Here is a 13,444-nt window from a genome sequence, read left to right as displayed (position 1 = left end):
CTGGCAAGAGTCAAATATTAGTGGTGTGGGATGACGTAAGGGTTAATCAAGAGGTATGAGAATGGCATGATCAATTTGCTCACTTCATGGTGACTTGCAAAGTGCCCTACAAACTATTCGCAATCACTTTTGTATATGGACAACTTTCTATCATTGGACGGAGACCTTTGTGGGAAGGCTTACAGCGTCTTGCTTTTGATATGATACTACCTTGACTCATTTTAGGAGATTTCAACTCATTTTATCAACTAAAGACAAATGTGGTGGACTCCCAGTCACACAATACTGTATCTCAGACTTTCAGCACTTCGTATCTTATACGAGGCTGAAAGATTTGACATACACAGGCTGCAAATACTCATGGACAAATGGTCACGTTTGCAAAAAGCTAGATCGAGCTCTTATCAACAAACTATGGCTAGATGCGGAGCTCCACATTTTTGCATATTTCATCCCACTAGGCTGTTTCTCAATTCATTCAGTGTGCATTGTTTCTATTATGGGTGGTGGCCACCGGATTCCTAAACCTTTTAAGTTTTTTAACATGTGGACCAAGCATAAACGTTTCTGCAGCTCGTGGAGGCCAGATGAACAGCATACTCCCAGCAAATTAGGCACAGAACATCACAGTTCTAGTTCTTACAGCTCCTGAACAGGTTGAAGAATGATTTCAAACAGCTGAACATCGACCATTTTCAGCATATCTCTTAGAGAGCAGTAGTTGCACTTGCACGTCAACATTTGGAGGATGTTCAGTTGGTGGGGCTGGAAAATGGCACCATGGATGATAATTACAAGACCCTACAGCAGGATGCAACAAATTAAGTGCTGCAAAACATAGGTTTTGTATGCCATGTGCGAAGATGAGATATTTCAAGCAAGTGGATCTCAACTCCTCTTTTTTTCAATCTCTAGTGAAGTGGAACAACTGTGAAATGAGATGATAGTTGTGGAGAAGCCGGATGGGTAGCTAACTACATCATTTGAGGAAGTTGTGAAAGCCTTTACTGACCACTTTCAAACACAACTTGCCACACAAGTAGACCGAACAACATTTCCGTAGAATAGTCTGCATTTCGACCTGTTGTTGGACACTGATCAGCATGCCCAACTTGTTCGCATACCATCCATTGATGAAATTAAGGAGGTGTCTTTTTGATATTAGGGATCAGAGGGCACCAGGATCGAATGGATATGGATCCAACTTCTTCATGCACTCATGGGGTGTTTGTAAGTTCAGATTTTATTGCAGTTGTACATGAGTTTTTTAGTAATGGAAAAATATTGCGTCGATGGAATCATACCTTGATTGCACTTGTTCCGAAGTCGGCTCATGCTAGCGGAGTCTCAGATTACAAACCTATCTCGTGTTGTATGGTATTCTATAAGGTTATTTCTAAGTTATTGACAACTAGGATCTCTCAAGTCTGGGATCATATTCTTCACCAGTCTTAGAGGGCTTTTGTGAAGGGTAGACTCATCACAGATAACATTCATCTAGCACAAAAGCTTTTTAGGAGGTATAATAGGAAGAGAATATCCCCTCGATGCATTATGAAGATTGATCTTGAGAAGGCATTTGATTCAGTAAATTGGGACTTTCTACGGGAAGCTCTTCTAGGGTTGAACTTTCCTATACAGTTTGTATTTGGTAGCTAGAGTCCTAGAGTCAATCATTTGATGATTGTATTATGAACTTATTGTATCATATTCTATATAAATAAAGACATTTGGTTTTTGGTTATTATACTTACTTGTATTGGTGCCAAATAAATTAAGTATAATAACGTCCTTGAGTAGAAGGTTCTTACCTATATCAATCGGTTAGCTGAACCGATAGTGAGATGATATAGGGAACACTACTCTTAATCATTCCTAGTCGAGTATTAACATTCAGGGACAATGTTAATGCAATAAGACTAGCATGTAGGTCAACTCGATGACTTGATCTCACAAGTCATGGATATAGAGATATCAAGTTGACACATGGGTATGCATTAGAGAATGTATACTGAATGACCCGCCATGAGAAGTATCATGGATCGTTATATGAGTGTCATATACTTTCTCATGTGGCTATTAGCATAACTACTAGTCCTTGGACCTGAAGTCACCATGGTTCTCTACATAAGGAGTTATGTACTTTGGTTTCGTCAAACGTCACCCGTAACTGGGTGGACTATAAAGGCGATTACTGGGTATGTAACAAATTATGCGGAGGGATGTGAGTGATGTAGATGAGATCTATCCATAGAGTGAGACCACGAAGTGCATGGCCATGTCCAAATGAGTCAATATAAGATATTGAGCTTATTTGATTTAGTGAGTCTACTTGGAGTTCAAGATTTAGATTGATCAGAGGATGACACGGTCTATGCCTCACATTGATCAATCTAGATGTCTAGGATAGAAGGACACTTGCCATATTTTGTGAGGAGTCACAATTAGTAGTCACAAGGTGATGTTGGATCTCAACATTCTTATAACTTGGGTAGTAATGATGTGTTGCTAAATACCGCTCATTACTTATGCTCCTAAATGGGTTTAGGGGCATTGCCAACGTTACAAAAACCTATAGGGTCACACACTAAGGACAATTAGATGGAGATTAGGTTCATATGATGAACCAAGAGGATTAAATTCATTTGATGAATCAAATTGGATTAAAAGTAATCCTAATTGGGCTAATTGAGTTGGACTCAAGTTGATTCATGTGTTCAATGAGTCTAATTTAGATTATGACTCATTGAATCAATTTAATTAAATGAATTAGATTCATTATATTAAATTGGTTTGAATTAAATGGTTGGATTAGATCAACCATGAGAGAGATTAAGTCAAGTTTGACTTGACTTGAGAGGAAGATGAAGAGTCAAGTTTGACTTGACTTTATGCCACCTCATTGGTGAGTTGGCATTGAGTGGGCCAATGATGATGCTCCACATCATCATGGTTGCTTAAGTGGGATGTCACCTCATGGGAGTTACCAAGAGTTGTGACTCTTGACATTCCATGAGAGTTACACACCCTCTTAATATGGCTGGCCACATGAATGGGTTGATGAGTTTTTCATTTTGTGAATTAATCTCATTCATTCCTTCATCTTCTTCCTTGCTCCAATTTTGCTCTCCCTCTCCTCTCTTGGTCGAACCATCCAAAGGTGCTAGCACACCTTTTGTGTGGTTTTTCTCCACCTACTTGTTTGTGTGGATACATATAGAGAGTTGTCTACGTTGACAACTTCGAGATCCGACACCATTTGGACGAGCGGGAACGCGAAGGGCTTCGCTTCAAAGGTATAACCTTTCTTTTGTAGATCTAAGTGTAGATCTAGGTAGAAACTCGTATTCATATGTTTTTCAAAATTTTTCTTTGCACGGATCCGTTGGCTAGGGGCTTTCGGAGTTTCCGCGACGCGAAAAAGCGGTTTTCGCGGCCCGAAAACCCAACAATGGTATCAGAGCCACGTGCGAAGGCGTGTACGAGTTTATTTTTTATTTTTATGAAAAATATAGCTACTGTAACATTCTGTAAATTTCTGATTTTTAGAGTTTTTATGGGCATTTTTCTCGTAGAAGCGAAGCACAAGTGTTTCGACACTTGTAGACTTCGACTACCGGGAAGATTTTTCCAAAACGGCTTGGTTTCGCCCTAAAACTTTTTGGGACAGCGGGCTAAGGCGTTGTAGGATCGCTAAGGAACCCTCGCGATGGTTAGATAGCGGGTAGGGGCGCAGTCCCTGGCCCCGCAAGGGGATTCATTCCACGATTGCGCCCGAAAATCGCTAAACGGGACCGCCGGGAAATTTTACTCGTAAAAAATTATAAAAAATTGGTATTAAAATTGCAGAAAATTATAGAAAATACATAATTTAGAATTATGTATAATTTGTGACAGTCATGGCCCAAAAGACCCAATTGGATTGGAATAAATGTGTTGTAATTCATAATACGGCCTGCGTGCCGTGATGTGATGTGCGTGTTGTATTTTTATTTTTCGCGACCTGCGCGTCGTGCCTTTCTCTATTTTATATTCTTGTTGTAAATTAGTTTAGACTCGAATGTAACTCGAGTTTCAAAATTGTAATGTACAAAATTGAAGTCGTGGAAGGTCCACTTGAGACGGAGTTACGAGGAGGGCGCGGGCAACACAAGGTGGTCAAAGGGATGAACTTGAGAAGCTGTTGACCCTAGGTTGACCATCCGATCTTCTCATTGGCTTGAGAAGATCGTAGTAGGGCCATGACTAATCACGAATTAATTTAATTAATTGCTTGTGTATATGTGATGCATGATTAAGTAATTAATTAGTGCCTAACGATTAGATTAGATCTAAGTCGTGCACATGATGCACCCTTCGATTAGATTAGATCTATCGAGTATATGATACGCATCATCGTTTAGATTAGATCTAAATCGCGTCAACTCGTAATGCCTATCATGCCGTGATACCTACCACTACCTCGATCGCATGTTGTTGTTGAATCTGCCAAAGCAGAGCAACGCATACTATCTTGGTAGGGTACGGAGGGACAATCTTGGTCCCGCCTATCAACGCATGGGTGAGTACAACTCAATTAGATTGAGTAACTAGTTAACTCAATTGGATCGAGTTTAATTATAGGCATTATCCAATGGTTGGTAGATAGGTCAAAATCACGTTTATATTAACTCTTGGGTGTATTAACCAAAGCTAACTCGAGTTTTAATATAAATACGGATTATGATCCTATAAACAAGAGTTGCATAGAGATGTAATTGGTAATTAGTTACCTACCGATCATACTAAGTCTTGGGCATATTAGCCAAATCTAACTCAAGGGTTAGTATGATATGGATCTTGTCCCACAGGAATTATAGAATTCAGTGGGAGCATCATTTAGTTAAATGCCTAATTAAATGATTAAGAATATGATATTTATTTTCTGCATTTTTCTGTTGTAGAATTGCCATGACGTCAAACACGAACAACTTCTCTCTGCGTTCTGTCCTTAAGAAGGACAAGCTCAATGGAGCAAATTTCCTGGACTGGTATAGGAATTTGAGAAACATTCTCACTCAAGAACGTAAACTGTACGTTCTGGAGCAGCCCATTTCGGAGGCACCTCCTGCCACTGCCACGCGAGCTGACCAAGATGCTTATAAGAAGCATCAAGAAGACGCATTACATGTATCCTGTCTCATGCTCGCGAGCATGAACTCTGAGCTTCAGAAGCAGCATGAGTTAATGACTGCTTACGATATGGTTGAACATCTTCGTCAACTGTATCAAGGACAAGCATGGCACGAGAGATTTGAGATCTCTAAGGCACTGTTTCAATGCAAGATGCAAGCTGGGACTCCTGTAGGTCCACATGTGCTCAAGATGCTTGGGTACATAGAGAACCAACAGAGATTGGGATTCTCATTTGATCAAGAGCTGACCACTGACTTGATCTTGCACTCCTTGCCCGAAAGTTATAGTCAACTTCGTTCATTTGGTAAGGGAAAGTCCCAAGCCAAAGGCAAAGGCAAGGCACTGAAGCCTAAAGGAGGGGTTGCCAAGGATGCTACCTGCTTCCACTGAGGTCAGACCGGGCACTGGAAGAGGAACTGCGAGGTATACTTGGAGGATCTTAAGAAGAAGTGAAGTGAGACTTCCACTTCAGGTATATATGTTATAGAAGTCAATCTATTTATTTCTACATCATGGGTATTAGATACTGGATGTGCTTCTCACATTTGTACTGATGTGCAGGCGCTGAGAAATAGCAGGGCATTGACAAAGGGCGAGGTGGACCTACGAGTAGGCAATGGAGCACAAGTTGCTGCTGTTGCTGTAAGGACTTACTTTCTATCTCTGCCCTCAGGGCTTGTACTAGAGTTAGTTGATTGTTGTTATGTGCCTGCATTAACTAAGAACATTATATCAGTTTCTTGTTTGGACAAGAAAGGTTTCTCGTTTACAATAAAGAACAAATGTTGTTCCGTCTATTTAAACGATATGTTCTATTGTAGTGCACCTCTGATAAACGGACTCTATATTCTAGATCTTGAAAGCCCTATTTATAACATAAATACCAAGAAGTTCAAGTCAAATGACCTGAACCAAACCTATCTCTGGCACTGTCGCTTAGGTCATATAAATGACAAGCGCTTATCCCAGCTCCATAAGGATGGTTTGCTGGACTCATTTGATTTTGAATCATATGAGATATGCGAGTCATGCCTACGAGGCAAGATGACCAAAACTCCCTTTAGTGGGCACAGCGAGAGAGCGACTGATTTGTTAGGACTTATACATAGTGATGTATGTGGCCCTTTCAATGTCGCTGCTAGAGGCGGTTATAGGTACTTCATCACATTTACTGATGACTTCAGTAGATATGGTTATGTGTATTTGATGACACATAAATCTGAATCCTTTGAAAAGTTCAAAGAATTCAAGAAAGAAGTACAGAACCAGCTTGGCAAGAGTATTAAGGTACTTCGATCAGATCGAGGTGGTGAATACTTAAGCCATGAGTTTCGTGACTACTTAGCTGAGTGTGGGATTTTATCTCAACTCACTCCTCCTGGAACACCATAGTGGAATGGTGTATCCGAAAGGAGGAATCGTACCTTATTAGATATGGTACGGTCTATGATGAGTCACACAGATCTTCCGACATTCCTTTGGGGTTATGCTCTAGACACGGCAGCTTTTATACTCAACCGAGTTCCATCTAAGGCCGTGATAAAGACACCATGTAGGATATGGACTCGGAGAGATGCCCAGGTGTCTTTCATGAGGATTTGGGGTTGTGAGGCTTATGTTAGACGTCAAGTCTCAGACAAATTAGGACCCAAATATGACAAGTGCTACTTTATTGGATATCCCAAGGAAACTAAGGGATATTACTTCTACATTCCCAGTCAGCACAAGGTAGTTGTGGCAAAGACTGGGGTCTTTCTAGAAAGGGACTTTGTTTCTAGAAAGACTAGTGGGAGCACGTTCAATCTTGAAGATGTTCAAGATGCGAACAATAGCACTGATGCCTCGATGGAAGTTGAACTGGAACCACAAAGTGTTGTGGATGATGTTGTTCCACAAGGAGTTGAGGAACAACAACCAGTTCAAGTAGACATACCTCTTCGCAGGTCTGATAGGGTACGTCGTCAGCCTGAGAGATACTCATTTCTCTTGTCTGACCATGATGACGTTGTGCTAATAGAGGATGAGCCTACCACCTATCAGGAAGCTGTGATGAGACCAGATTATGAGAAATGGCTAGAAGCCATGAGATCCGAAATGTAATCCATGTACACCAACCAAGTATGGACTTTGGTTGATCCACCTGAAGGGGTAAAACCCATAGGGTGTAAGTGGGTCTTTAAGAGAAAGACTGACACGGATGAACTTATCTATTGATGATTGTATTATAGACTTATTGTATCATATTCTATATAAATAAAGGCATTTGATTTTTGGTTATTATACTTATTTGTATTGGTGCCAAATAAACTAAGTATAATAACGTCCTTGAGTAGAAGGTTCTTACCTATATCAATCGGTTAGCTGAACCGATAGTGAGATGATATAGGGAACACTACTCTTAATCATTCTTAGTCGAGTATTAACATTCAGGGACAATGTTAATGCAATAAGACTAGCATGTAGGTCAACTCGATAACTTGATCTCACAAGTCATGGATATAGAGATATCAAGTTGACACATGGGTATGCATTAGAGAATGTATACTGAATGACCCGCCATGAGAAGTATCATGGATCGTTATATGAGTGTCATATACTTTCTCATGTGGCTATTAGTATGACTACTAGTCCTTGGACCTGAAGTCACCATGGTTCCCTACATAAGGAGTTATGTACTTTGGTTTCGTCAAACGTCACCCGTAACTGGGTGGACTGTAAAGGCGATTATTGGGTATGTAACAAATTATGCGGAGGGATGTGAGTGATGTAGATGGGATCTATCCCTCCTATATAACGGGAGAGACATCGATATTTTTGATAGAGTGAGACCACGAAGTGCATGGCCATGCCCAAATGAGTCAATATAAGATATTGAGTTCATTTGATTTAGTGAGTCTACTTGGAGTTCAAGATTTAGATTGATCAGAGGATGACACGGTCTATGCCTCACATTGATCAATCTAGATGTCTAGGATAGAAGGACACTTGTCATATTTTGTGAGGAGTCACAATTAGTAGTCACAAGGTGATGTTGGATCTCAACATTCTTGTAACTTGGGTAGTAATGATGTGTTGCTAGATACCGCTCATTACTTATGCTCCTAAATGGGTTTAGGGGCATTGCCAACATTACAAGAACCTATAGGGTCACACACTAAGGACAATTAGATGGAGATTAGGTTCATATGATGAACCAAGAGGATTAGATTCATTTGATGAATCAAATTGGATTAAAAGTAATCCTAATTGGGCTAATTGAGTTGGACTCAAGTTGATTCATGTGTTCAATGAGTCTAATTTAGATTATGACTCATTGAATCAATTTAATTAAATGAATTAGATTCATTATATTAAATTGGCTTGAATTAAATGGTTGGATTAGATCAATCATGAGAGAGATTAAGTCAAGTTTGACTTGACTTGAGAGGAAGATGAAGAGTCAAGTTTGACTTGACTTTATGCCACCTCATTGGTGAGTTGCCATTGAGTGGGCCAATGATGATGCTCCACATCATCATGGTTGCTTAAGTGGGATGCCACCTCATGGGAGTTACCAAGAGTTGTGACTCTTGGCATTCCATGGGAGTTACACACCCTCTTAATGTGGCCGGCCAAATGAATGGGTTGATGAGTTTTTCATTTTGTGAATTAATCTCATTCATTCCTTCATCTTCTTCCTTGCTCCAATTTTGCTCTCCCTCTCCTCTCTTGGCCGAACCATCCAAAGGTGCTAGCACACCTTTTGTGTGGTTTTTCTCCACCTACTTGTTTGTGTGGATACATATAGAGAGTTGTCTACGTTGACAACTTCAAGATCTGGCACCATTTGGACGAGCGGGAACGCGAAGGGCTTCGCTTCAAAGGTATAACCTTTCTTTTGTAGATCTAAGTGTAGATCTAGGTAGAAACTCGTATTCGTATGTTTTTCAAAATTTTTCTTTGCACGGATCCGTTGGCTAGGGGCTTTCGGGGTTTCTGCGACGCGAAAAAGCGGTTTTCGCGGCCCGAAAAATCCAACAGTATCATGGATCATGGATTGTGTAACTACCACCTTTTTTTCCTTGGCCATCAATGGAGACACTTTTGGTCACTTTAGAGGAGCCATAGGGCTGAGACAAGGGGACCCATTATCTCCCTATCTTTTTGGCATCTATGTTGAGTTCTTTGGAAGATAGCTATAGAGGTGCACCACTAGAGCAAATTTCATATTTCACCCTTAGTGTGGACATCTCAGACTAGTACACTTGGCCTATGTTGATGATCTTCTCCTTTTTAGCAAAGGTGATGTAGCATTTGTTGGTACACTGACTACTTATTCATTAGAGTTTGGGGCAGTAGCAGGACTTCAGGTTAATAGGCTAAAGTTGAATATCTTCTTGGTGGGCGTTGATGACATGATCCGCCAAAGACTTCTTACTATCATTGGTTTCATAAGGGTGATATGCCTTTCAAATATCTGGGAATCCCACTTGCGACAATGCGCCTTTGACTTTCTAATTATAGTCCTCTACTTGACTATCTGATACATCGGATCAATGCTTAGCCATAAAAGACGTTGTCGTATGCTGGCAAGGTGCAGCTAAGTACATCAATTTTGCAGGAAGTTGAGTGCTTCTGGCTATCCATTCTACCATTACCCATGGGAATTATAGATCACATCTACAGTATCTGTAGGTCTTTATGTGGACACCAAAGCAACCTCCAGCATCATGGGCAGACATATGCAGACCAAAGGATGGAGGATTGGGATTTAGAGATCTAAGAGCATGGAACCTAGCTCTCTTGGCTTGGGTCCTTGGAGGCTGCTAAATAGAGACTAGTAGATTGGTTTTCTCAAGATGGTGGGGTGGCTTGGGCATATGACTTCTTTAGGCATCCTAGCCCTAAGAAGCCATGGGCCCAAATAGAATGGAAGACATACCTACAACCGAGTCATGTAGTTACCTTTTGAATGCTAGCACAAGGCATCTTCCGACCAAAGATAGATAAGGTTACATGTAGGATCAGTAGTGCACTTTTTGCAAACAAGTGCGGAAGACACAAGAGCACATATTCTTTGGATGCCCCCTATTTGCTAGGTTGTTGAGGAAGATTTGAGACAGGCTACATACACAACCAGAGATGTCTACCTATCGAAGAATGATGAGTCTTTGGGAGACATTACCGTGGGAGTAGAGTGTCGACAAAAGCTCATCATCTGACCTTGTCATGTGTTATTCATTGTGTATGGAGAGTTAGAAACTATAGTTTCTTTAGTGAGGGACATGTCTAGAGAGGATTTTTAGAAGTGTGTAAATTCATGTATACTGATCCTTGGGTGTTTATTCTGATACATATGCAACACCTAAAGATTAGTTCTTGTACTCTTTGTTCGTGCTATATAAATTTTAATTATCCAAAAAAAAATTACCCATCCATAACAATATGAAGACTTGAGACATCTTTCAAGAGTTAAATGATGGGCAGTGTTTCCATGGAGAAACATATCATGGAGATGATAACCCTTCTTTTAATTGGTTGTCAAAGTTAAATTTTACAATGAAACCAAGTTATAAATATATATTGTTCTACAATCAATCCATATAGGACTATTATGTATTGTTCATCATGATTATAATATATTGAAGGTTGACAAAACTCTTAGAGAGTTATTGTTGATGTTGAGGGAAGATGATTCCAAAATTTGAAAGAAGTCAAAGGATGAGGTGAATTTGATGGATAATATTATTAAAAGGAAGAAAAAAATGAAGCTTAAGAAGAAGGGCAAGACCTCCTCTACTAGTCCCTCTAGTTGTGTGCAATTCTCTACAAACCCCTCTAGTGATGTGAAAAAGATCTCCAAGTCTATGACATGGAGGTTAAGGAAGATGAGGCAGTATACTTCCATTGTTAGAAATCGGATAACTAGAAATGCAACTACAAAGAGAAATGCATGATGTTGTTCTCAACCTTAGAATACTAAGGCTATTTACTATTTTTTAATCGTGTCTACCAATTCTTGGAAAATGCATGATTTTGTTGCCAACTCCTCTCTATATGTGGTTCTCTTCAAATCATGCATTCCATGTTGAGCATCTCCAAGTTATTATTTTATACAATCTCCTGATAAGCAGTGCATAGTATTGAGAGTCCACGTCATGATTCATAATCACATGAAAACATAAAATTTCAATCTCTTCCTAAATGACAATAATTTGCATCACAATTTTATCTAACATGACACTTCAATCATTTAAATCCATTAACATAGGCAATGACAATAAATTCATCATAAGTTTTACTATGGCATTAAATTCATCTAGAGATATTGATATTTTCAAGTGCTTTGCAAAATTATGACTTTCTTTAAAAAAATAAGTTTACTCGACAGAAAAACTAAGCTAGAAGAACTTGCCTGAGATACAAGTGCATACAGAGGAAGTGTTGTATAACTGCATAGAAACTGGACTACGACTCTGCATATAACAACATAACAAATCAAATGTAAATTGAAAGCAGAAGTGTATGACTAGATAGCCACATGCCTCATAGATAATAAGCTTTGGCATACTATTCCTGTACAAACATACTCTAATATCATTTTTAAGTATAAAATATTACCACAATTATTTCAGAATGGGGAATACTTTCCTTTTGTTGTCTCATGATTACAATCAAAGTTTAATTTGCTAAGTGAATTTGGACATAAGTCAAGTTGTTAGATAAGGATGTAGCAGTTGCATATATAGTAGGAAATGGAAAACAGGAGTTTACTACCAAGAATATATGTTATTATGTAGAATATAATTTGTTTGCATTTAGCCTATATTGCACATAAAATAAGGATTTATGGTTTGATCAAATTTGTTTGGCCTTGGATCATTCTACTAGTGGTAAAGAGGCACCATTAATGATGAGCTTGGATAGTTAAAGAGGATGACTAGAGATAAGAAATGTATAATGTTGAATCGGGTAACAATTAAATTTTGATACGGTGATGAGATTAATTATCAGAGTGCTGTGCTAAAATTGTTTTATAAGGGTTAGATAAGCTGAGTCTGTGACTATTGATTGGCTTCTGGTTATATGGATTCAGTTCTGGAGTTTTAGGATTTATTCACCATCTTCATCATTGTGAATCCATTCTTATTATTAATGTTCCTATTTTTGGATCTTCTCTTCTATAACTACAAATGGAAGATATAACTACAAACGTGAGATGCATGAACACATTTAATTTGAGTATGGATTGGTGTTACCCTATCCGGCCTCACATTTATTGATTGATGAATAATAGTTTCATTTGTCTTTTGGTTGAATTATAGAGTTTGTTATTGACTTCTTTAGTGCAGTTGTAGTAGAAAATTTTCCAAAATTTAACTAATGGGAAATTAATATTGAATTATTCAATGAGATTATTTCACTATCAACTATTTTGTTTAAAAGTTGTTTGGTGTGTTTTTTTTTTTTTTTGCCATTACAATTCATAATAAAGAATCCCTAATCTTTATACTTCATACTCAAGTACTAAAATAAATCAAGAGGGCGTGAAAGAAAAGACAATGTTTTATCTATGGATTTGATGCTCTCTTGGATAGCATCACTCTTCTCACCTAGGGTTAATTAGATCTTTATCTTTAGGTGAGTTTGAGGTTATTTAGAGTGTATTTACTTCTAGAGGGTATCTAAAATCTTTTCACTTTGATTGTTTTACATTGCTCACTAGGAAGTTCTTAATAATGAAGGGAGTTTGTGCAGGTCAACTGAGGTGGGTCACGAAAGTGAGCAAAATATCAGTGGTTTGCATAGATATATGATTTATCCCTAAGAGTTTGTAGGATTTGTTAGTGCAATCGACCTCCAAGGTTTTAATGTCCAACAAATATATTTAATGGATTTTGATCAAGGGAAGTCCTAGTCGCGTCTATGTAATGGTGAGAAGTCAATCGAGTGACTAGTCCTAACTGTAGTTAGGCAAGGGAAGTCCTAGTTACGGCTAGGCAAGGAAAATCTCGGTAGATCGTGGTGGGCCGATCTAATGCTGAGTCTTAGTGAGTGAAGTCAGGTGGAGAAAACCCTAGAGGGAGGTAACTCAATGTTCTGATGAGTAAAGCCAGATGGAGAAAATCCTAGGAGAGGTAACCTTAGATAATGGGAAGTCTTGGAGGAGTGAACTCCAAGCAAGGTTGATCGGATGACTTTCGGTTGACCGCACGCGATCGACCGGACCAGCGGATCTCAGTAAATCTAAGTTTAGTTTTACCATAGTATTCTGTATTATTATTATTGC

At 39.0% G+C, this 13,444-nt stretch overlaps 1 protein-coding gene across 1 annotated transcript in view; it reads right to left on the bottom strand.

The window, feature by feature from the left end:
* LOC121982814 (MLO-like protein 9) overlaps positions 1 to 13,444 on the bottom strand; it is a 94,361-nt gene that overhangs the window by 39,617 nt on the left and 41,300 nt on the right. Inside the window, exon 15 of the mRNA XM_042535870.1 lies at positions 11,570 to 11,630. Coding sequence (XP_042391804.1) covers positions 11,570 to 11,630 — 61 coding nt within the window. The remainder of the gene's footprint in view (positions 1 to 11,569; positions 11,631 to 13,444) is intronic.

This window comes from Zingiber officinale, chromosome 5A, assembly GCF_018446385.1.
Source record: "Zingiber officinale cultivar Zhangliang chromosome 5A, Zo_v1.1, whole genome shotgun sequence".
Lineage (NCBI taxonomy): Eukaryota > Viridiplantae > Streptophyta > Magnoliopsida > Zingiberales > Zingiberaceae > Zingiber > Zingiber officinale.
The sequence above is the reverse complement of the archived record's forward strand: the minus strand, read 5'-3'. Positions and strand labels throughout refer to the sequence as shown.